This window comes from Pempheris klunzingeri, chromosome 2 (assembly GCF_042242105.1).
Source record: "Pempheris klunzingeri isolate RE-2024b chromosome 2, fPemKlu1.hap1, whole genome shotgun sequence".
Classification (NCBI taxonomy): Eukaryota; Metazoa; Chordata; class Actinopteri; order Acropomatiformes; family Pempheridae; genus Pempheris; species Pempheris klunzingeri.
Window position 1 is genome coordinate 16,023,914 of NC_092013.1, and position 24,660 is coordinate 16,048,573.

Sequence of the window (24,660 nt, forward strand, 5' to 3'; positions counted from 1 at the left end):
CTGATTCCTGCAGGACATGATTAATCCCTCCGATGCACGGAGTCCTGTCCAGTCTCACATCGTTTACTGAACCAGTGTGTCGGTAAAATGGAGATCCTTTCAGCGCCACAGGATTTGAATCATCGGGGAACATTTGCTGCAGCGTTGGTTAGATGTCCCACTGGCAGGTGGCGCTGTAGGTCAGGCATCTTGCTGAGCTGCTCGATCTCGGTCGCATATCACCAGCCCACCTGACACGTTGACAACTCTTGATCCAGCATAATGAAATCGATAAATATTGATTTGAGGGGTGGTGGGTTCCATTTCCCTGATAGGGTCAGGTGTAGGGTTTCCCTTGAGAAAGACACAAACTCTCCATCTAGGCTCGACATCTCGCCTTTCATGTGCTCCATGCTGTAAATCAGCTTTACATGGTTTTAAAAAGTTTGGAGTATTTAAACATGGGTCTGCGGGCCATAATGTACTGCCGAGGTCATCTTTTTGTCTTACGTGGAGTTAAAAGCTCACATTTGCCAATAGGGATAGAAAAATTATTAGAATCAATGTTAAAATCATGAAATGACTCTATCAAGATAATGTCATTTAATTGCAGAGTATGTTCCCACTATTTTAATGTATAGTTACTTCTTTTTCCCATTCACAGTCACAGGTTAAATAAGTGCACACTGTGTACTTTTTGCATTTGGCATGAGGGCTCCATGGTGCTCCATCAGCACCATGGACAGAGCACTGCTCTCAGACAACAGGCTGAACTGCCTGGTGATGCTGCACAGTGGATGTCTCTTTCATGTTTGCTGCTTGTTGTTGAGGCAACAATAGTCTTTTTCATTTGTCATTTATATCCTCTTACTCTAAATGTGCTGTCACTTCCATCCAACACAGTTTTGTAACAAATGGTAATTGGCTCCTTAACTAATAACTGAATTAATGACTCTTAATACAGGTAATATGTGATCCAGTCAAGTGGCAAATTAGCATAACTCAGTATAATCGGTGACTCGTATGTCTCCAGAATACAAATTTGGGAGACAATGCCACCACTTCTTATTATTCTGAATATATTAGGCAAATGAGGAAAAGATCATCCTTAACAAGTTATGTGTGTTGGCAGAACGTTGCTGCTGGACGACTACAGCTGCCTAATAGAACAAACGCATGCAGAGACAGAAGAGGAAACGACGGAGACAGACTTAGATTTCAAAATAAATAAATAAAAGGTAAATGTGAGACGGATTATAAGAAGAAAAACACTGACTGAATATGCCAATGATTGAATAGTATGGAGTACAAAATACAATATACAGTGGAATTATAACAGAACAAGGACACCAAAGTACAACTTTCACTAAGTAAACAAAGGTGGACGAGTCTTAAAAAAGGCACCTAATTTACAAATAACTTAAAACGTATCTGACTGTAATGAAATTTACTTAAGCATAGATGGATGGTTTAAATAATACTTTCGCAAGTACTTTTCCGATCTATTCTCTTGTACTAAGTTAATAATGTAACAAATCCTTCAAATCATATAGTCTGAGAGGGGTCACACTCAGATATGAGTAATTGAGACAATAACATTTGAGAACCACTGGCTTAAATTGACAGAGAATTAAAGAGAAAGTCTGAAACAAAAAGAGGTTATCCATTTTGCTTTTATTTTGCTCTGGAGGGTACTGTAGCTGCTCCCTATTCCCAAATATTGAATGAGTCATAGTCACAGGCAAATTGAAATAAACAAGCCAGAGGATAAAGTTCACGAGGCAGCCTCCTACATCGCTGACCAGCCAGCATCATATCAGACAGCCAGCCCGACACCCCATTGGCTCGCTGCAAACCATGAGATACAGTTGAGGGTGGTGGCCGAGGAAACGTCACACTGCCTGTGATTTTCCCTGCTGCTTCCAGTTTTACACACAGCAATGATGGGAAATGAACCATCCCTGGCTTTCCTTAAAAGGAAGCGCAGAGCGGCGTTCAATCAAAAAGTCAATTTGCTACAGGGCAAGTGAACGTCACATCCCTCCGAGTTATAATGCTGCAGTGGCCGCTTTGAACGGCAGAATGTATGTTGTCATGGCTGTAGATGTTGATTAGTAAACTGGAAAACAAAAATGTGATACTGATGGTTTTGGAAACATTTGTATAGACAATATAAAGTAGCATGTTATTTATTCAAATGATTTAAAGGTTGTCATTACTTGTGCTCAAAGGGTGCGTTCATTTTTCATTTTCATTAATATGTTGATTATGTTATTGATTACATACATCAGAGGAGTCTTTTCTCTTCTCTTTGTTATGGAAGTTGACTCAGTTGACATAACCAAGTCTCCCCTGAAGTAAAAGAAATATATAGACACAGACATAGGATGAGCTTCTCAATGACCTTCACCTTATGACGTTAATAATTCATGACCATAAAATAAACCGAATTATTCCAGCCTTACTTACTCTATCACTTAGATTCACTTTCACTGCCTGTAGTATCACAGTGGTTGAGGAAACACTCGATGTATGCGTTGCATAAATTAAGAGAAGTGCATCTGCTCTTGTAATGAATTGCCTTTGTCGACCCCGAGGCATCACAAATCTCATATTTATTTTGATTGTTAGGTTTCACATTTCGTATATCTGTTTAGCGTTGCTGCTTGTGCTTTCTTGTCCCGCACCCTGAGAGAAGAAGTCCATTAACATGAATTCTTTCCCCAAAGCAGATCTAATGAGATACAAACTGATCCCCCTGCAGCCAAAAGAGAAGACCCTCAAAACAACAGCCCTAAAAATTATCCGCATAATTATGAACACTTCCCCTGTAACAGCTGGTGAGCCCGTACACTCAAGGGCATTAGGGAAGTGTAGTTAATCCAATGATAATCTTCAGCATGGTTTCCACATATTATGTCTTTAATTGCTACGTGTGCCATACAATTATACCGTCACCAATTACATGGCTATAGTTTACAAGCCTGTCCAAGCATTTGGTTCCCTCTAATAGATGCCCTTTATCAACGCATGCAAGTGAAGCCATCGTCTTGTACAGTAATGGATCTTCCATCGACATAATGAATTAATTATATGGTTTGAAGTCGAGTGGTGCAGGATGATGTTCAGCCAGGCTGTGTGGCAGCAGATAAAGTGGAGAGAAATGGGAGATTCTGACACAAGGATGAGACAGTGGATTGAAGGTTTTAGGTGATTTAGCCGTTGAAGGTGTAGAGGGAGCACTGTACTGAGTGCGTCCACATGTGTGTCCATCCATTAGAATGCAGCGTGCGTCCTCCAGTGTGAGTCACCCACCCCTCCTTCCCCTCCCATCCGCCCACCTCACACCACCAGCAGCATCTAACTGCAGTCACCGCCTAATATTACGCCTCTGACTTCACACCGGCCAACTGAGGATTCTGTTTCTACGGCAACACGCTCCAGACTCCTCCCCCTGCTCGTCCCTACCGCCCTCCCTCCCTCCTCTCCTCTAAACCCCCCCCCCCTTCCCGGCACAGACCATGTGACTTTCAGGAAGGCTTCTCCAACCTCCCCTTTATTGTTATTAACCCTCTCCTGACCGGGCCGCTGCCAGAGGCTCTCCACAGCAGGCTGCCTGGCTGGCTTCTTGCCTCTCAGAGGTTTCAAAAGAAAATCAGACGCATCTCTAATCCCCCTGGAAGATCAAAGCAGTGCTTGATCTAAATGTTGGATTTGCATATTTTAGAACATGCCAGAATGAGTCAATATGGTTCTCCACTGGTCTGCGTCAACAAGAGTGGTCTATGAAGTTTTTAGCTGCAACTGTCAATATTCTCATATTAATAATGGATCACCTGACTGCGTGTGCGTGAAAGAGTTTTGCTTGTAGTGACAAACGCATAGCTCTATCAAAACCGACCCAGAAGCTCCCTTTCCTCTCTGCCCAATAGATAGACAGGCTTTCCAGCTCACAAATTTACTGTTTTGGTTCACGCTCACTGCTCTCATCAATGTCATTTAGAGCCGCAGTTGGTGAAAAGCTCTAAAACCCAGTGGAAGCATCAAACGTTAGACACACACACAGTCAGAGATTAGGTGGTGACTATGGTGGAGCATTTAGGAGCTAAAAAGCTAGATATCCGCCTGAGGAGTTGGTGGAGACCAAAACAGAGCCACAGTGAGAGAGAATACCTGACTTAGATTAACGAAGGGGCCAGAATCACAACTACAGATGAATGTTAATGTTCCGTGTTTGCCAAATGTGGAACGAGGCAGCTGTTTGCTAACAGTTTATAATATAGCAAATAATATGTGAGAGTTGTGTTCACTGCCAGAAAATCATTTAACCTATTAAGACCCAAGCTCTTGTTTGATATGCATTTTTTATTTCTCCTTGCTATTTGGGCTTATTGGACCCTGATAAGTATAAAACCTAAGCACCATCTTTTTACATGGTGTAGTTTTAGAGAAAAATAATGTCCACATATGTGGACAATCGGTCTTAATTTCCAGAAAACACAATAAAGTCACCTTTGTGCAAAACTCTTTATTTCCACTCTGAACATAGCAGTTTTTTTCTCCTGACTGCTTTTGCATGTATTTATAACACATACAAAACATATTTTGAACATGTTTTGAAAATCACGGTGCAAAAAACAATATGAAATATCAACAATTTTGCCCACATACATGTCCGTACGGCCCCAGCTAAGCAGAATTAACTACTATGGTAATATAACCCAAAATGTGATGTCCACGCATGTGTACGCCAGGTCTTTAGAGGTTAATGTAGGTTTAGGCAAATTTGGAGAAAATTTAAATGTGCACATATTGCATATGACTGAAGATGCACAATTTGTTTACCTTTTGTCCAACAACTTTTTGGTCAGTTTCTTGGCATCATGGCGTCTTCTTTCTGCTCCTGTGGTATGTGATGCTGTAATGCAGGCAAAGTCAAATGAAGAAAGGCATCAGACACTCATCTTTTATAGAGATTTTAAATGGAAGGACAACTTTAATGTCCGGCAGTGATCTCACTCAAAAATTGCCTCATTGGTTAGGGTCCCGTTGGGAGATATGTTGGTTTGCTTGTGTGAATGGATGAACTTTATGAATGAAAACTCTTCCTGTGCTGCAGACAGGAGGTGAGATCACCCTGTTGAAATGGAGAATCCCCCACCCACCTACTCCCTTTACCCCCCCACTCCCACCCCACCGATACTGGTTGGCGCCAATCTTAATGAATCCCATCAGTGGACAATATGGATGCAACACACAGTAGTGTCGGTCTGATTGATTACAATCATGTCCAGTATCAGCTTCGACCTACAGACAGGAAGGGAACACTCCGTGGTTGATACAGACATACACAAGCATGCAAATATAGACACACACTTACCTGTCATCTTTCAGTAGACGCATCTCTGGTGTTCTGCTGTTGGTTTTCAGTCAATGTGATGTTGAAGCAGAGAGCCAATTATCTTCGCTTCTTTTGTTCACGTTCCCCTCAGGAGTAGAGTTGAGTGAATTTGATGATTGGCCACCTATTCAGCAGTGTGTGAGTGAAAGTGACAATGAGTAACACAAGGGGCTCTTGACTAGGATCCATAAATAGGCTCTCCAAAGAGCCAGAAGCTGCCCTCCCCCTCATTCCCTACATCCACCCTCACACACACACACACACACACACACCTCTACTCTCCCCCCCTCCCTTTAACCGGACTGGGACAATCTGTGACCACTTGGCACCGGGCCTTTCACGACATGCTGTACACTCATAGTCATAGGCATGTATACACACATGCACAAACATGGCATTCGTCGCAACATCCTTCACTGCATGCCTCTGTTAATTCCCTCCTACAGATTATGAGGCATGTTGCCAAACAATGCAGCATTTTACATCAGCTGGTGTACAACCACAGAGTGTTGTGTTGTACAGTCATTCTCTCAGTATTCAGATTAAAGCTTTGTAGTTCTTATTGTGCACGTTTTATTTGTTCTCTCTTAAATTACAAGAAGGTCTTTATATATATGCGGTGTAATGTGACAAGAGAACGCACATAGCTCATTGTGAATCTATTGTGCACTCTTTAGAAATCAGTGGGAGTCCCACTGAATATATATTTTTTAAAAGCTGTCGCTTTGCATATTTGAAGTTTTTATCTGATAGGGAGTGATACCCTGCGGTGTTCATTCTGTGCTTGTTTCTGCTGGAGCTACCACAACAGAAGCAGAGGCTGTGTTGATGGACATCAGAGGCAGCAGCGCGGACCCTCAGAGGACTGAACATCCCTGACGAGTAGCCGTCCTGCAACTACCAGCATTAATAAATAAATGATGAAGAAAGTTTCAAGAAAAAGATAGAAATAGAATAGAGGATGTAGTGCTCCATTCAGACCGCCTTAAGATAGAATAGAGAGAGGAATTATAGATATGGATGCCATAAAACAGCAAGAATGATTAAAGTAGCTGATTTTTTCCCCACTATTTCTATTTCATGTGATATTAAAACCCATATTAAACATTCATAAACCACATTTTTGGCTATGGTTCCTTGAATATTAATTTGGGAACTTAGAGGATAATGTTCCATTAGATTGTAAAATTAAAACATAAGCGTAAGCATCATGAAAAATAATTTTAGAAATCCAGTACTTGTCTGACAGTGTCCCTAATGGTTCTAATGGTTGTCAGAATATGTTGCAAAATGTACTTAAACATTTAATTACTTAATTACATTAAACAGGTTGTATATTGTTTTTGGAAAATGACTCAAAAGATGAATAAATGACAACAGAGGCAATCGCTTATTCCTAACTGTTATTTCACTGGAGGTATCAAACTCCAGTCAGTGCAGTGATCTTTTTTTCATCAGGATTTCATGAAGCTCTGCGGAGAGAACTGAAGAGGGGAGGCTGTGAATACTTGTTGTGCAAGTTTCTCAGTCTCACATGATCGCTCTGCGCACTAGTCAGGGTTTCCCCACCGTCTACAAGCAGCACGATGAGGTCATTGTTTGGGGTTTAAATCCAACAGGAGCTTAATCTGGGAGATAAGGGCAGGATTTGGATTTAGCACTCAAAAAGGGTCACGTTGCTACAACCATTTAGACTGGCAGTAAATACACAGCTCAGAGAGATCCCCAGCTGTTCCACAAACTCACGTCTTCCTCGGTGTCAGCCAAAATGTTTGACTTTTGGAAGATTCTCGGGTGTTTACACTGATTTCATGACGTCCCAGTTGGCCTGCAGAGCTACACTGACATCCATTCACCATGCAGGATTTCCCTGATTTGAATGGGTGAGCTGTACGATTTGGGATAAGTGAGTCTCATCTCCTTAAGTATTACCATGATTATTTAGCAGCAGTTTCCTGTGAAATTGATCTAGAAAACCAGAAATATAAATTTAAAAGTTCTTCAATTTCGATCTGTTTAAGTGTGCAAACTTTGCCTGAAAAGCCTGGAAACAAAGACAAAAAATGTTTATTTATAGTATTAGACAGCACAGTAATTGATTTTTGAATTTTATTGTAGACTTACAATAGACATATGGTATCTTGTAAGTCTGTGTTTATTAGTTTTATGTATGACACAACAATAAAAACTTGTGCCAGGTCTTTCAAATAATCCCTTCAATAACAACCACTCTTAGAACCGCTGATGATGAGGATCATGGTGCTATTGCATAGATCAGGATTTTGAAACACAAAAATGAGATTTGTGTTGAAAGATGACAGAAGTTTGAATTAGTGTGATATTTAACTTCATTCGGGTTAATTGAAGTCGCTGAGGGAAACAAATCACGCCTGGGGAAAGTCCCATTTAGGTCCTGTGCTGTCCCACTCTGCCTATCTGAGAGAAATGGGTCAGTAGAGATTGGAGATGGTGATGATAATAATAAAAAAAACGACCTGCCGTCCTTCCTGCCTCTGTGGCAGACGGGGTGGTGCTCGCAGATTATGCACCAATTACAGCCGATACAAAGGGCATTAATAGGGTTTGAAGGGATTTACATGGTGCTGTCCAGTCAAATGCTGCATGCTTTGGGGATGACATCATTTTGATCACCTCACATACCGGCTGACCCCCTCCTCCCCTGTCCAAGAGTAGCCTCGCTCACACATAAACCCGTTTACCTGCGGTTGTCCCGTGTCTCACCGGACCGAGCTCGTCACAGCGCATTCCTCCTCTGATAGGAGGACACCAACACTGCCTCCCTCCCTCCCTCCATCCCTCCATCCCTCCCTCCCTGCTCGCCTCGCTCTCCTCCCCAGTCGTGTTTACTATAGGTGAAGATCGAACGTATAAATTCCTGCCTGCGCGCACATCGCATCCTCAGAGGAGAACGGAAAAGGCGGAGGAGGAGGTGTAGGAGCAGGAAAACAAGAGCTGTGTTTACTGTTCACTGGGATAGACGCAGGAGAAAACGCACGCTTCAGTCATCCAGGGCGGAGAAACCTCAGTGGATGCACAGAGGAGGAGGAGGAGGAGGAAGAAGAAGAAGAAGAAGCGTGGATGCTGGTTACACCGACAAACACAGAGAGGAAGAATTAATAGGTTATCAGAAACCTAAACTGGAATAAACCTTTGCCTGTCTCCAGCGATGGACCCGAGCTGTCGGCACTGAGGTAGGCTGGTTTTACATTGGCAGCATTCAGTCGGCGGCGCAAGGAGAAGGCAGCTGGTCTGTGGCTGATCTTATCCCTAAATAACGCGCCCGGCTCTTTATTATTCAAATATAAGCCGCAATAGTGTGTTTGAGTGTAACTTCAGTGTTGTCAGCGCGATGCTCCACTGATGCACCGGGGGATCTAACCCGCAGGAGAGGCGACGGTGCGCACAAGAAGCCCCTCTGATACACCCACAATGCACTGGCCTGTAACAGACCGTAGCCTCCTCCTGCAGCTCCCACAGCTGATACCTCGAAATAAATAAAGTGAGAGCCGGAGAAGCACTATTAGCAGACAGGATCAGTCGGATGTGAATGATGTTTGATTATTCCAGGTTTCAGACACCAGATGTGTCTCAGTTGTTGGGTTTCTCTATGAGCAGAAAATTATGAGGGGGATTTTTTTTTTTTCCAAGACTCTGAGCTTTTATGGTTTTGATTTGGTTAATGAATCCTCCAGGCTGTGTCCTTTTTGGCTTCGACTGTCTGTATGATTTATCTCCTCCTATTTTATTAATTACAGATGGTTAAACACAGCAATAGGCAGTGGTATCGCTGATAGCTCATACATCAGATGCCAGGGACATTGCTCTTAGTGAGCTTTTGCTTTTAGGTTGGTCGATGTAATTGTCTCTTTATAGCATTTGGTACATTTACGCGCAATAATTTGACACTAATTGACCTTCAAACTGACCAGAATGTGGACAGCAAATGTAAGATACCTGGAGTGCCCCTCACAATGACCACATAATAACCTGGACAGAAAACATGTTTGTTTTGTCTCATATGCCGTACAGCAACGCTGCTAAGGATCTCGATTTGTATCATTATTTTACCAAGCAGATAAAACCTGTCACCCCTTCGACTTTACTTGTCAGAGACAGCAGAGGAGTGGATCACTTCAAAAGGCTCTGGCAAGAAATAATGCATTTTCATTCTCCGTCGAGCATGTATACGCTGTCGTCCTTGGAGAAATGACAAGCTTTGAAGAAAGAGGCTTGCAGAATTCTCTCGTTATTATACAGACATCATTTGATCTCATCCATTTTAATACACCACTGATGTTGCTCAAGTAGGATGTAAATAACCAGCTGTGGCACCATTCTGCCTATTGAACATTGGTTTTGTCAGTCACATACATAACAAATGTAATACTATGTAATTCTGTATGTATGTATTCTGTAAGATGTAAGGAAATTACTAAATTTAGGTATAGTGATGCTGTGGCACCGATGTAAGGTTGTCAAGCTACCCGAAGTGAGGGGTCTTATATTATTTGCTGTGCACTTCATCAAAGGTACAGCTGAGGCTCATGCTGCTCTCTTGTCCTTTATCCACACGTCCTGAATCATGTTTCACTTTTCTAGTATTGATTTGGTATCTTCAGAGATCAGACATCATGACTCATAAGTTAATGTCATTGTCCTGACCAGTGGCCACACAGAGTGATGACAATCACTGTATTCTCATCTGCACCTATGTTTCATTTCATCCATCACACCAGTCGTTCTGAGTTGTGAGAAATGCTGAAAATGAGGAATATCTTCAATTATGTGCAATCTTTGTTTACTAAAACTGCATCTGCTGTTGTGTTCTCTGAAATGTTGCCCTTCACCATAGACCCCTGCACAGTCATTGATCTACAGAAAGCTGTAATCCACTTTGTGTGTGAAATAACAAAATTAAAAAAAAATTACTTGAACCAGAGAAACATAGAAACTATTGATCAAATGTGATTGGAGACGTGCCTTCTTGTCTTCCAGCATCTGCAGATAGTTCAGAGCTGCATGGTTCAGATTCTACCATTTATGATAACTTAGTAACTATAGCTAATGGTTCTACTTATAGGAGGCCAAAATAATCATCTTCCAGAGAGGACTCTCTCCTACAAACTCAATATTCAGCTAAATCAGCCTTTATGGCTCCCAGAGGGTGAGAGAATGATGTTAACTGTGATTTGATTTATAACAATTTCCACTCTCTTTTTCTCTCTTCCTCTCTGTCCATGTTTGTTGAAGGCTCCCGATTCTCTACTTGCTCTGATGACCACAGGCCCTTATGGCGCTTATTCACGAACCTCGAGCCCCCTCTCCTTCTCTCTCCGGCTTCAACACACCTCTCTCTGATCCTCCATCCTTCCGCCGCCTCGATGCTGAAACACCCTGCACTCCCGAAATGGACCTGACCCCGACCCAGTGCGTCCTTCGCAACGTCCTCTCCATAGACACCGGAGGTGCTGTCGAGCCCGGGGGTGGAGGAGGAGAGGGGCAGACTGCTGGGCACAACCAGACACCGGGCGAGGAACAACAGGAGCACTTTGCCAACAGTGTCCTGAAGCTCCATGAGCATGATGGGAGTCCTGGAAGGACAGAGGGCGAGGGACAGGAGCTGGACAGCAGTGAGGTCAGGAGCCAGGCGGATGACGCCAGGCTGCAGTGCCAGTCCACTGGAGGGGGAGGAGGGTTTCTGGAGGGGCTGTTTGGGTGTCTGCGACCTGTCTGGACTATGATTGGCAAAGCTTACTCCACAGAGCACAAACACGACATGGACGGTAAGTCTAGCAGTCAAATCCATATCAATGGAAAGACACAAACACATCCACACATGCTGGCATAGATATCTGCTTGTTTTCCAATAAAAGCAACCACTATCTCCCATTTAATTTTAGTCTGAATCTTTGATATGCTAATTAAATAATCTTATCCCCCAGTTTAATTACGTTAAACAGCTGGTAGAAAAATGACTCCCACAAAGGCCATGTTGTAAACAAACACTTTCCTTGACACGAAAAAGCTTCAGCCAGAGAGAGAGACTCTATCAAAGCTGCAAAGGGTTTATTTCCCCTGATACCCCCCCCCCCCCCCCATCCTTTCTCCTGCTCGTGCCCACCCCACCTTCCTCCCACTACCACCCCCCAGTGAAACTAGCTCCCTGTGACGCTGTGTTGTTTATGTCTGCAGCCACTACAATAGCGCAGAGCTCCCCTGGGACTCCTCTGCCAAATCTGCTGCATGAATTATGCATGGCCATGCTCTGACCCTGCGCCTCTCATCTCTATTAACGCAAACCTGACACACACACACACACACACACACACATATGTGAGCATGCGCCCGAGGATGACTGCACGCACACATAAACACATCCACAAATAAAGTGTTCATATGTAGCACTGACATGAACACATGAAGTTAGATTAGATGCCAAAATCAAACCTGATGACATAAATACAGCGTCACACACCAGCCTTGACGGTGGCAGATTTCTGTGTCTCCTTGTCTTTATAGCCTTCCGATATTTTATCACCCATTTGACTTCCACATCTCCCCTCCGCTCCCCTCCTCCTTCCATCTCTCATTGTCTCCTTTCCTCTCATTTTCATCCTGTGCTGTTATCACTCCCAGCCCATCTGCACCTCGCTGCTCCCCTCCTCTGTGCATCATTGCAGGGAGTCACACACACTGAGAAGATGCAAAACGGATATTATAAAAGTGAAATAAATAGGGGTATTGCAACTGAATGCCTGTCTGCCACATCACAATGCTCTATTCTTAAGCTTTGATTGAAAGGCACCGTGTAGCACAATGGAGAGCAGGAAAATTTTGTCAGTCTTTTATTGATTGTGAAGGACTGTGGGGTGCCTGGTGATGTTCTAAATGTCCTCATTTTTTCAGATCAAACAAAGCAGACCTCGGGATGTTCTGGTCTATCAGATGAGGGCTCATGTCTTTACTGTGGAACATTTGAGGGGCTCATTAGAGACCGAGCCCTCAATCTATCAGTGGAGAGCATTAATCATTCATACCGTGCTTATTAATATGATAAATGTGTCTGAATCCCCTTTTCTCGGGTTAAGAACAGCAGCAGAGCAGGCAGTATATTTTCTCTGTATTAACAGTCTGTCTTTGGCCACATGGACCCCTGCCGACCCGTGGGGAATCCCCCTCCCTTCTTTCCTCTTTCCACACACACACAGCTACCACCACCAGTACCGTCACTAGCCCTCCACCTCCCTGTTCGCCTTACATCCACATTAGGCTCTCAAATCCCCTCCCTCCTCCAACCCTCTCCTGAGCGTTGAACCCCTGTTTCGAATCAGCCCCACAATGGCACTAAGCAGGATTTAGGAGGCTGAGGGAGAATTACCCAGAAGAGATTAGAGCTCCCTGTCTGTCTGCCTGCACACCCTCAGTCTTAGGTTAAGGTGAGGTTCAGCTACAGAACAAGCTATGGACTTGGGCTGATGTGTTGACTGTCAGAGTCAGGGCTTTCAACAGGTAATACTGTTACAGGCCTAACATATTGCTGCAAAACAGCATAGCCCGTTGTGGTGCTGTAACCTCCCTGCTACTAGATTTGATAGTCCAAGCTGTTGATATAGCTTTTGAATGTACCAATAAACCTGAAATGAGCAGGTTTTGTTCTCGTTGTATTAGTATGACACATAACCATCTTGACATGTCCGAGGAAAAGTTTTGGACATTTTGGAAAATGAGCTTATTTGCTTGGAATTACAGGAGAAGATCAATAGCAGATAGCTGTCTGATCAGTAATTATGAAGCTACAGTTAGCAGCCAGTCGGGTTAGCTTAGCACAAAGACTGGAAACATGGGGGGAAAGCGAGCCTGGCTCTGTCCAACAGTAATGAAATCCACCTGCCAGAACCTCTAAAGCTCAATAATTAAAACGTTCTCTCTGGTTTAAACCTGTACAAAAACCAAATCGTAAAAACAGCACCTTATGGTTTAACACGTGGTCTGTGGTCTGTTTTTTTTCTGTTTTTTTTTGGCCAGAGCCAGGCTTGCTCTTTTCCACTGTTTCTAGTCTTTATTCAAAGATAAGCTAACCAGTTGCTGACTGGAGTTTCGAATTGAATTGAAAATGATGAGAGCGGCATTGAGCTTCTTACCTAAATGTCAAATTTAAATGTCAATTGTCATTTCTTTTAAAGTATGAAGAGATTGATGTTAAGATAATGCAATCATCTAAGTAGACATGGGTGCATGAAGCATGAAGGGTATTTATATTACTCATCACATGTGTGGTGCTTAAAGGAGATGTATTATGCGGAATGCACTTTTTAATGTCTTTTCAACATAATTATGTGTCCCTGGTGTGTCCAGAGACCCTCAAACTATGAGAAAAGACCATCCTCTCTGTTTTTCTCCTGCCCAGTCTTTCAGTCATTGTCTGTGAAAATGCTCCATTTAGTCTTGGCCCCGTCTGTGATGTCATACGCAGGGATCTGTTGAACATGGGACTTCTTTGAGCCCTTCAGCAGGCTGACAGTCCCGTTTGCAGTATGAGAAAAATGCTGTTTAATATTATGACATGTAAACATATTCTAGTAGGACCCCCAAATACAAATATGAACATGAAAATGAGCAGCATATGTCTCCTGTAATAAGTGTCTGGTGTTTAGTTATCTTATGAAACATCGAGTTCACTTAAAAGTTGAGTTTGCAACTTAGTTTCCTCATCCAAGGTGGTGAAAATACATTATCAATATATATTGATACAGGCTGAACTGTCACTCACATAATCACTCACTTCTGCATTCATTATGTTGACATGTTTCCACACCGATCAACTCACCAACTACTTTGCCGTCACCTTTTTCCCCAATCTCAGAGGCGTGGGAGGTCCCGTTCGAGGAGATATCTGACCTGCAGTGGGTGGGCAGCGGAGCTCAGGGCGCCGTCTTTCTGGGTAAACTGCACGGACAGGAAGTGGCCGTGAAGAAAGTGCGGAACATCAAAGAGACAGACATCAAGCACCTGCGCAAGCTCAAACACCCCAACATCATCACTTTCAGGTAAGTAGAAATGACCTGCTGGCTTATTGGATCACAAGGCGTGCAGAGAACTAAAAGTGTGTTCATACAGTATAAGATCGACATTGCTGGCATTGCAACAACTCTAATATGTTCTGCTTCTTTATACTCTCAGGGGTATTTGTACTCAGGCTCCATGTTACTGCATCATCATGGAGTACTGTGCCCAGGGACAGCTGTACGAGGTGCTGCGAGCGGGCAGGAAGATCCACCCATCTCTGCTCATGGACTGGGCCATGGGCATCGCTGGGGGCATGAACTATCTTCACCTCCACAAAATCATCCACAGAGACCTCAAGTCACCAAAGTGAGTTTTGTAGCCCTGGTGAAAATTAACTGTGTGATTACGACTCTGTAATTCAAGTGTAAATGATAATGTCTGAGCTAACAGATAGTTAATAGATAGTTACAATGAAAGCTTTGGTTGTTGTGATGAGGCATACTGACTAAAGGTTTTATTTACAGGTAAAAAGCAAAGATTATATGAATAAATAAAGATAATTTTGTGATGAAGAAGTATGTTATTTCTCCTCAGACTTATCTTGTGGCTCACCCTGGGGGTTCCTGACCCCCAGGTTGAGGACCACTGTTTTACAAAGTTACACTGATTGGCTGTTTTTAATTTTTGTACACACGTGAAGTCAGACGTGTAAATATAAACTTGGCATTCAATGTTTCATTCCAGCATGCTGATCACCTACGATGACTCAGTGAAGATTTCTGATTTCGGCACGTCCAAAGAGCTCAGTGACAAGAGCACCAAGATGTCCTTTGCCGGTACGGTGGCCTGGATGGCTCCCGAGGTCATTCGCAATGAACCAGTGTCAGAGAAGGTGGATATTTGGTAGGTGTCATAACCCTTTTTATCCTGTCCTTTTGCATTGGCGATCCATTGCTAATTTCCCTTATGATTTGTCTTATCTGTCTTAGAATCTCATTAGTTGCAGGCTACTACAGTATAGAGAGCAGGATCCTATTTCCAGAAAATCTATTCAGTATTATGTACAATATCTCATTACATGAAATTCTATAGGGCCTCTGCCGAATCTGATGGGTTGCCCTGTGTTAGGCCCTGATCTCCCTTAATACATTCCTGCCCCTCTCTCTCCCATCCTACATCCCTCCATCACTCTTCCTCTTCGTCCTGAAAGGAACGCTGGCTAATTTAATAATTGATTTGCCAGATGCTGCAGTGCTCAGGAGAGGCTGGAATAACCTTCCGAGCCTGCGGATGGTTTGGCCCAAGGCCAGCAGTGCATTAGCAGAGAAGTGAAAATAGGATTCAAAAGCTTTTGATGTGGAAAGAAAGCAAAGCAGGGGTGTATAGTGTGCAGTTTTGTTTAAAGATATGTAAATTATGTAGTAGTCCATAACACGAAAAGAGTGAGTCATAGAAGGAGAAGCTTTGTATCATGTTGAATGTATTCGTTTTTGCTTTGTGCTGACAGCTGGCTCTTGACTCACGTTCTTTTCTTACTAAAACAGCCAGAAGTAGAATTTAATACAAACACATTTTAAGGTGGTATAAATTAACCAAACAAAAATCTAACCTTTCATAACGTCCTGTCTGCCTCTCACTGTCCCTGTCAAATAAAGGCAAAAAAGCTAAAAAGAAATATCATAAAAAACTATATTTATTCCTGCGAGGGAACAAATAAACACACAGTAAAAATTCAAACTAATAAACAATAAAAGGCCATAAGCTACAACCTGTACATGGAACTGGTAATATATTTGTTAATAAATATATATAAATATCTAAAAATCACGAAAATGTTGCACCACAAAAGTGTAGGCCAACAAAATGGAACCTATTTATTAAGAATATATTGCATTGTATTATGTAGAATAATTTTAAACACTTCAGCTACTGAGTCTGTCGAAAAGCAAAATTTATTTCATGACAGTTCAAGAGTGGAGTTTGTTAACAGAAACAAAACAAAAAAGTGGTGATTTTCATTTGTCTGTCTTCAACTTAGAAAATTGCAATACTTTAAGATATAAAACAACCAAACCAATAACTTAATTGTAATCCATCATCTATCTAACAGATAAAATGTATCCTGGTGATTGAAAAAATACCTGCATTGCTTTGAAGTTAAGTATCTCCTCTTGTGCATTAGTATCACAAATCATAAGCGAGGAGATGGAGAGACTCTAAAAATACGCACGTAAACACAGTATCACACACCCTCCTCAGTGCTGCATGTGATGCTATGAACACCTTGGATACCTTACATGGTCACCATGGAAACCCAGAGAGTCACCAACAACAGACTTTCCTTAGTTACCAACCCCCATGGGCCCGCTCTCTAGCTTCGCTACCAAGCAGAGGTCGAGCAGGAGATCATCAATGAAACACTGGGCTGTAGTGGAAAAAAAGCACAAAGTCAGATTCATTTGTCACCAGCTGCTGTATTTTTTTCAGTTTTTATGTTAACCATTAACCTGATATCAGGAATATTAGTAATACATGCAAATATGTGCATAGATCACTGGGAGTCTGTGACATACTCTACAGTATTTTGGCTATTACCAGTGTAACCGTGTGCATTTATTAACGTGATTGCAGTGAAAAATGAAACGAAAAATGTAAGCAGCGACAGAACTTTGATTAGTACCAAACTGATTAAACCTTGATAATAATCAGTTTAAGCTACCAAAGACTGCACACAAGGCATGAGCATCAAAGGCTACAGTGATGAAGTTTCCATCAGATACAACAGTTGTTATAATCTAAATGTCAAGATTTATGTCCACAAAGTTAAAAGTGTGACATTTCAGCCGTGCTTCCTTTCATCGGTTCACTTCACATCTTGAAAGTAAATATGCCACAATTCTCTGCAGGTCATTCGGTGTCGTGCTGTGGGAGATGCTGACAGGAGAGGTGCCCTACAAGGATGTGGACTCGTCCGCTATCATCTGGGGAGTGGGCAACAACAGTCTACAGCTGCCAGTACCTGATAGCTGCCCAGACAGCTTCAAACTGCTCCTGAGGCAATGCTGGTAAGCGGACAGAGGGAGATGGAGGGAAGAAGAAGAATGATACGGAAAAAGGAAGTGGAGGCGTCAGCACTAAGAGAATATTATGATGTTTTAAGAAGCTTTGAGGGGGGTTGAGAGAGTGAAAGTTGTACAGGGAAAGAAAAAGAAGAAAATCATAAAAAGATGGTTTACAAAGAGGGAACTAACAGTAAAAGAGGGAAGGTTATTTTCTCTCATATTCCTTACATTTCTGACAAAATATTTGTTTAAATTGTTCACAGGAACTGCAAGCCAAGAAACAGACCTTCCTTCCGACAGATTCTCCTACATCTGGACATCGCCTCAGCAGATATCCTATCGACTCCACAAGAAACCTACTTTCAGTCTCAAGTAAGCTTCCTTTATCTCTGTCAACAGTCCCAGCTCAAACGCTACTTTGATTTAATTATATTTTTAGATTTTTTTTTTTTTTTTTCAATTTTAGATTATTCATCAGCTCCAGTTTAGACGTCACCGAAAAAGTAGACAGAAAATGAGAATTAAGTCAAACGGCAGTTGATTCATAATCTTGTTAAGATGTGTGTAATTAATGGAAATATAGCTGACAACCGTCATTTCTCAAGTCACTGCCTCCTTCAAATGAATAAATAAATAGACATCAGATGAGGACATATGAGCTCTGTATGCCTCTTAATAGAAACCCTCTTGTCAACAGCAGCCAGTATCTCTAATAGTGATTTTGCTTTCAACCCAGTGCCATTTGTTTCCAGTCTGCTGCAGCAACTACAGGCAGTGCAGCTGCACCGGGGTCACTGGCCTCTCTGGGGCCCTCTAATAATACCTGTGCTTTCAATCACAACATATTGTTGGTTCTCTGTCTTTGTTCCTTGTACCTTTTTCAACCTCCATCATATCAAAGCTTGACAGAGAAGGTCTGAGTGGTGGAGAAGGAGGGCGCGTGTTGCTGCCTGTGACAGGGTGGGGGAAGGGGCCTATGACAAATATGTTAGACCCCTGCAAACCCAAAAAGAAGAAGGACAGGAGACTTTAGAGGATGAAGCATAATTGTGTGGAAGATATGTGTTTACTCAGCCATGCTGAACCACAGATCCACTTATAACTCCAACATGTATAATCAGGAGACACACTCCTGCACACAAACACACAAAATGAATACAATTTAATTTTCTTTTTACAGCAAGCCGCTGCCTCCTCCTCCATTTTTATCTTTTCATGCAAAATACAAACCTCTGTCACTCTTTCCACTTATCCTTGATCCGTTATTTCCCCCTGCCCCCCCACCCCCCTGCAACCCTGCCCAGTTTCTCTCCTCTCTTCCCCATAATGGATTTTTCTTGTGACGTTAGAAAGAAGTATTTGCTGCTGGAGTGTATTGATTGCTTTAATGGCAGGGCGCAGAGAGCAAAGAGAGAGGAGAAAGAGGGGACTGGAGACATAGAAGAGCGCATAGAGTCCATTAGCTTAATAAGAAGAGCATCACTCATGCACAGACAGAATTATACACACACACACGCACACATCCATGTGGCACGCACACATCCATGTGGCACGCACACACTCATATATCTGACTTCCTTTGTCCATTGATATGACAGGTATCAGATAACAGCTGTCACGCTCTGCTGTGTACAAGAAAATGCCCCACAATGCATTTTTTTTGTGCTCATGTCATGTCAGTTCATGTTCAGTTTTGCTCCCAGTGTATTGATTATCATCTGACAGCTTAATGGGTTTTGTTTCAATAATACACATGCACTTTTACATACATTTTTTTTCCTACTAAATTAAGGTGCAATGAAGTGTATTCTCACTATTAATGTCATTTGTTAATTATTATTATTTTTTTATATTATTATTATTATTACTCAAATGAAATCAAGTCATGATTCTTTACCCCAATGGAAGACACAGGAATGGCAGCAAGTGTACAGATGTAAAAAAAACAGAATTAAAAGCAGGTGCTGAGAAAAATGCTATACAGAGATACATCTGGAAAGAACAAGCTGCCAAATTATTAAACTCTGAATAAATGGTTAAGGAGGAACCTGTTTGGAATCCCTGCTGTGTCTACTTTGCATGGCCGGCAAGTGAAGACTACTGATTTCTGAACCCTTTTGCTCGTCAGCTTAAATAGATTTCTTAGTCTTACCAGTAAAATGGTGAAATATTCAGCGACTGTTAGTCATTAATAGCTGCTCTGATTGTTTTATGTGTCTCACCAGGCAGAGTGGAGGGATGAGGTGAGGCATCACTTTGAGAAAATCAAGTCTGAGGGGACGTGTTTGCACAGGCTGGACGAGGAGCTGATCAAACGACGCAGAGAAGAACTCAGGTTAGACAAGACACCAAGAGGATTAATTAACACCTTGAAATACAGATGTGGACATTAGTATGTGTATATAGAAAGAGAAAATAGCCCCACCACTTGCAAAGGCATAAAGATAACCCATACAATGAGAAACCCATACAATTATAAAGTTGCACATAAATGTATGCGACTGCATATTAATGTACTTCTCTCTCCACACAGACATGCGCTGGACATCCGGGAGCACTACGAGAGGAAGCTGGAGAGAGCCAACAATCTCTACATGGAGCTCAACGCCATCATGCTGCAGCTGGAAATCAAAGAGAAAGAGCTGCTCAAGTATGAAAACTGCCATTGTTTGACAGTATCTATGAAAAGTAGTCAACCCCATGACAGTTTGCACGCTTTGTTTTGAATTTGAATCAAAGAGAATTTAATGTGGCTTTTGACGCAACAGAAAAAAATCCTACTGTTGTCTAAATTAATTATTTTACTGTTGTACAACATGTAGTCATTTTCTAGGTAGTTAAAATGTATAGCAGTATAACAATAAGAAAACTAAGGTTGTCATTCAAATAGTTCATACGGTTCCTAGTAGATTTTCCCATTAGCATTGGCTAAGTAGCGTTTTTCGAACGAAAGAGCACGGACAAGTTCATTTGTAATGCGAATCGAATGGCCATTACACCCAGTCACACAGGGCCATCGCGTGCAACAAAGTGGTCTCTTATGACATCCTGAGTATCCACTGACATCCATTAAATGAATATCGGCCTTGTGTTTAAACACCAGGAGGGAGCACTCACTGGACAAGAAGTATCCAGGCTGCTTCAAGCACCACAGCTCCAGACAGTCGGCCTCCTCCAACTCGATGGAGAAACTCATGAAGAAACGCAACGTACCTCAGAAACTGCCCTCACACAGTAAGAGGTGAGACAACAAGGAGTTATCTACGTTTACAGTGTTTATATGATTTGAAGGGCGTTAAAGGATAAAAATTGTGATATTCTCTATTTTTTAATTGTCAATAAATCCCATGAAGAGACCAAAACCCAAAAATAAACTGATCCTACTAATAAGCATTTTATATGGTAAAGAATACAAATTAATGCAGTTCTAAAGTATTGAGAAGTTCATTTATTGTTATTGTTTTTTTTAATTAATTCTGTCCTTGTCCTTTTCAGGCCAGACTTACTGAAGTCAGAGGTCATCCTCCCCAAACTGGACTCTTCCATGACCCAGGTCACAATCCCCAGCAAGGGCTCTACCTCCCCCGGCCGGTCACGCCGAGGAAAGCCCCGCTACAGGAAGGCTGGTAAAGGCAGCAGCGGGGACTTGGCTCAGCTGAAAGCCACTCTCTCCTCTTCATTAGCAATGATCAACGCCACCACATCTGTTCCCAGCAACAAGCAGCATCTAGACCCCAGTGCAGCCATCAGGGGCCTCCAACATGATCTGCTGCTCAAGAAGATGTACTCCTCCAGCCCAGATCTAATTTCAACCACTTTGGAGGCTGAAGGCCGCCGAAAGGGGCAGGTCAGGCCTGGGCTGGACAGAGCGGGCAGTCAGAGCGCCTCAGCCGGGCTGGGGGAGAGCAGAAGGACTAGAGGCCCAGAGGAGGGCCCGGATGTGGGCCTGGGGACTGATGACCTGGCAGGAACACCTCCACGCAGTGACACGCCCAGCGAGGATGCAGCTTCCATTCCGTTCTCCAGTAGCCCTGACTCACCGTGTGGCAGGGGAGCGGCTGCAGGGAGGGCGTCTGTGCTCGGGAACCCCCGGGTCTCCCAAGAGGCTGAGGAGAAGGAGGACGGGACGGTGATCACCCGCTCGCCCAGAAGTCAACGCCTCACACCGTCAGCACTGCTCTACAGGGCAGCAGTCACACGCAGTCAGGTGAGACTGAAGCAGCATTGTCTAAGAACACAAAGATTACACAAAGCGTTGGCCCACTTTCACAAAATCATTTTGACTTCTGCCTTATAAGGGAGCAAAGATTAATTAGCAGTGAGAGGCTTTGGGGAAATGAAACCATTTTGATTTCATTTGTTCCAGTCAAGCGGCATTTAGGGGCAAAATATTTTCCTGTCTGTTTCACTGTCGCTGTCTTGACTCAACTCACTGCACAAATCAGCATCTGAAGAGGTGTCAAATGGGAGAAAAACACTGCCATGCTCTGATGATTTCCTTGTTTTGCTGGAATAATTGACACTGATAAAGTCCAGAGAGTCAAGACCCTTTAGTCTTTAATCTACCAGATATAATCGCCATCAGTCCATTAAGAGCAATCCTCATTTTAATAGATGCCAAGCTACAAATAAAGATAGACCACAGATGGTTTTGTGGAAAGACCACATTCAAGTTTTTAATTTCAGGTCACTAAGTAATTAATCACTGCCACCTATGCATAGTTGATTTGTCAGTACTGCCTGTTTAATATGTGATAGCTGAGGCCATTAATGTGTTTTAGAACATAGGCGTGAAAAAGAGGTTAAAAAAGACAGGAATGATTCACTGATCCAAAAATCTCAGTCACTTTGGCTACAGAAGCGGTAACATGCCCCACGTGTACCCAGGTTGTTATTAGAGTGTCATCTTACCAGACGGCTCCATAATCTTGGCAGGAATAAAGGTTATTAGTGTGCACTGAAACAGGGAAACACTGAGGTTTCATACAAACTTCTTTCCGCAGAGACGTGGAGTGTCATCAGAGGAAGAGGAAGGAGAAGTGGACAGTGAAGTGGAGTTGCCAAGGAGACGGTAAGACTTACTGAAGACTCACTGTAGTCACATTTCCATCTATTAATCCATACAAAACATTTTCCAAACATATATCCAAAAATGACATTTCATAGCCTCCGCTGGTTTAACAGTTGCTTAGCCTGATTACACTTCAGTGCGCGCTGGGTTTTAAAACACACAGTGTGCACACGCTAGCAACAAACAGCTGTGTGATCCATATATTCAGCCACTGTGTAATGTCAAATGGGACTGAGGAGACACAACCAATGCATGAGCTTTAAGTTTTTAGCATGAATATTATCAAATGGTTTTAACATTACATTCACATGTTGCATTTGAATATGCCCATGAATCTGTGTCATCAGTCCGTGTTTGTAATATTCTGTATATGTATATGTTCCTCGTTGTTTTCCCACTCAGGCGTCCTGTGAGCATGACCAAGTGCCAGTCCCTGTCCACCTTCAGCTCAGAGAACTTGTCGGTGTCGGACGGTGAGGAGGGAAACACCACTGACCACTCCCACAGCGGCACACCAGACGTGGTCAGCACCAACACCGACGAGCGTCTGGACGACAAGAGTGACGACCTGCTGTCACAGGGCTCGGAGATTCCCGCTGACCCCTCCGACCCAACCCAGCTGGGCTCCGATGGGTTGTCAGAGAAGGAGGCTATTCTTCGACAAGTCAAGACCCACCTTGCTAGTAATGACCATAACTATGAGGTAGGCTGCAGAGAGGGAAGGATGTAGACTGTACTTAGAAGCATACATATAGAACTGAAAGATACATAACCCGCTGCATTTGTAGTCAACATTTAAGAGTCTGTTTATTGCTCTAACTCAGATAATTCATGTTTGTCCTCCAAATCAGGGCCTGTATGACGACTCGGACTGTGACAGTGCAGAGCTGGACCATTCAGGCAGTGCAGAGCCCAGCCAACCTCAAGCCAACTGGTGAAAATCTGACACCTCAACCCACTCAAACACCTGCAGATCCGGCCTGTGAATGCCACATTTACTCTCAGACCGTAGTCATGATCACTGACATTGCAGAGGGGCAGGAACTGAAGGCCCGTCACCTTCATCGCAAGCAGGAACACAAAACAAATCCTTGGTGAGTCAGTGGTGCTCTCAAGAACCTGATATCCTGGGGGAAAAAAAACCTGAAAATCCAATTCCTGTTGAAATAAATGCATCACAGTGATGTGAAACTGAATTGGGACAGTAGCTGAGCTGATGGAGCGGCATCCCCCTCTGCTCCCTCCATAGCAACTGGCCCAAGATCAGCTTTGCAAAAACACTTCAAATAACACCTCAGCGACAGAGGCCTCAGTCAAACAGGTCGTGACCAGTACGTAAACGTCTCTTGTCATATTCCATGTCAATTTGTATTTTTCTCTCCGTCATAAAAATGTGTCATGTTATTTAACATTGTGTCATACGAGAAAATGATTATAAAATCCGATCAGGGCTTCTGTTATATTTTAATGTTTCTGTTGTCAACATTACTGGACCAGCCACTGATGTTGCTGCTTGCACTTAATTAATGAAATGTATTGATTCCCTCATGATCATTGTGTCATATTGCGTTTCCTCTTAAAAATCATTATGCACTCACTAATTTATTGTTATTTTACAGTGAATTCATTGATATTCTTGAAAAAACAATGTTTACATTTTTCATTTGTGTTGTTTACATTTTTTTTTATTTATATTTGTGTCATGGGTTATGTTTCCACTTTCTACTCCTGCATTTTAATATCAGTGTAAATATGTGATGTTGTAAAATGAACAAATTTTTAAAATGTGAGATTGTATAATTTAAAGGTGCTGATGTTTCTAATTAGGTGGCGTTGATCTATTTGAACCTCAGAAAGCTTATGGTTGTAGAATGTACTGTAGCTGCTGTTCATGTCCGAGCATCGAAACACAGATAAAAGAGGAACATGTGAGCAAAGAAAAAGCAATATGTCTGCTCTGATACAGTATGTACAAGTTATATAGTTCACTCAGGCCAGACAGGCTTTTTTTTTTTTTCTTTTTTTTTTTACTAGTATTGCAGCGTTTACTGTATTAAAATGCAATACAATTTTGAAAGTCCCTTTATGCATCTGGGGCTGTATATAGCATCAGAAAAGCA

General features: G+C 42.6%; 1 protein-coding gene across 1 annotated transcript; it reads left to right on the forward strand.

The window, feature by feature from the left end:
- The first annotated feature begins 10,691 nt into the window (after nucleotides 1–10,691).
- Nucleotides 10,692–23,478, forward strand: LOC139217582 (mitogen-activated protein kinase kinase kinase 12-like). Its single transcript, XM_070848935.1, has 13 exons — nucleotides 10,692–11,184; nucleotides 14,265–14,448; nucleotides 14,582–14,773; nucleotides 15,152–15,310; nucleotides 17,314–17,472; nucleotides 17,733–17,841; nucleotides 19,695–19,804; nucleotides 20,003–20,119; nucleotides 20,573–20,710; nucleotides 20,965–21,676; nucleotides 22,473–22,540; nucleotides 22,943–23,243; nucleotides 23,392–23,478. The coding sequence occupies exons 1-13, from the start codon at nucleotides 10,692–10,694 to the stop codon at nucleotides 23,476–23,478; spliced, it is 2,829 nt and encodes a 942-aa protein (XP_070705036.1).
- Nucleotides 23,479–24,660: the final 1,182 nt, after the last annotated feature.

Bases quoted from the DNA above. Each gene is read 5' to 3' on its own strand.
- LOC139217582 (XM_070848935.1), top strand. From the start codon at position 10,692: ATGGCGCTTATTCACGAACCTCGAGCCCCCTCTCCTTCTCTCTCCGGC. The intron at 14,449-14,581 runs GTAAGTAGAAAT...TTATACTCTCAG, and splicing joins CCCAACATCATCACTTTCAG to GGGTATTTGTACTCAGGCTC. The intron at 21,677-22,472 runs GTGAGACTGAAG...TTCTTTCCGCAG, and splicing joins CAGCAGTCACACGCAGTCAG to AGACGTGGAGTGTCATCAGA.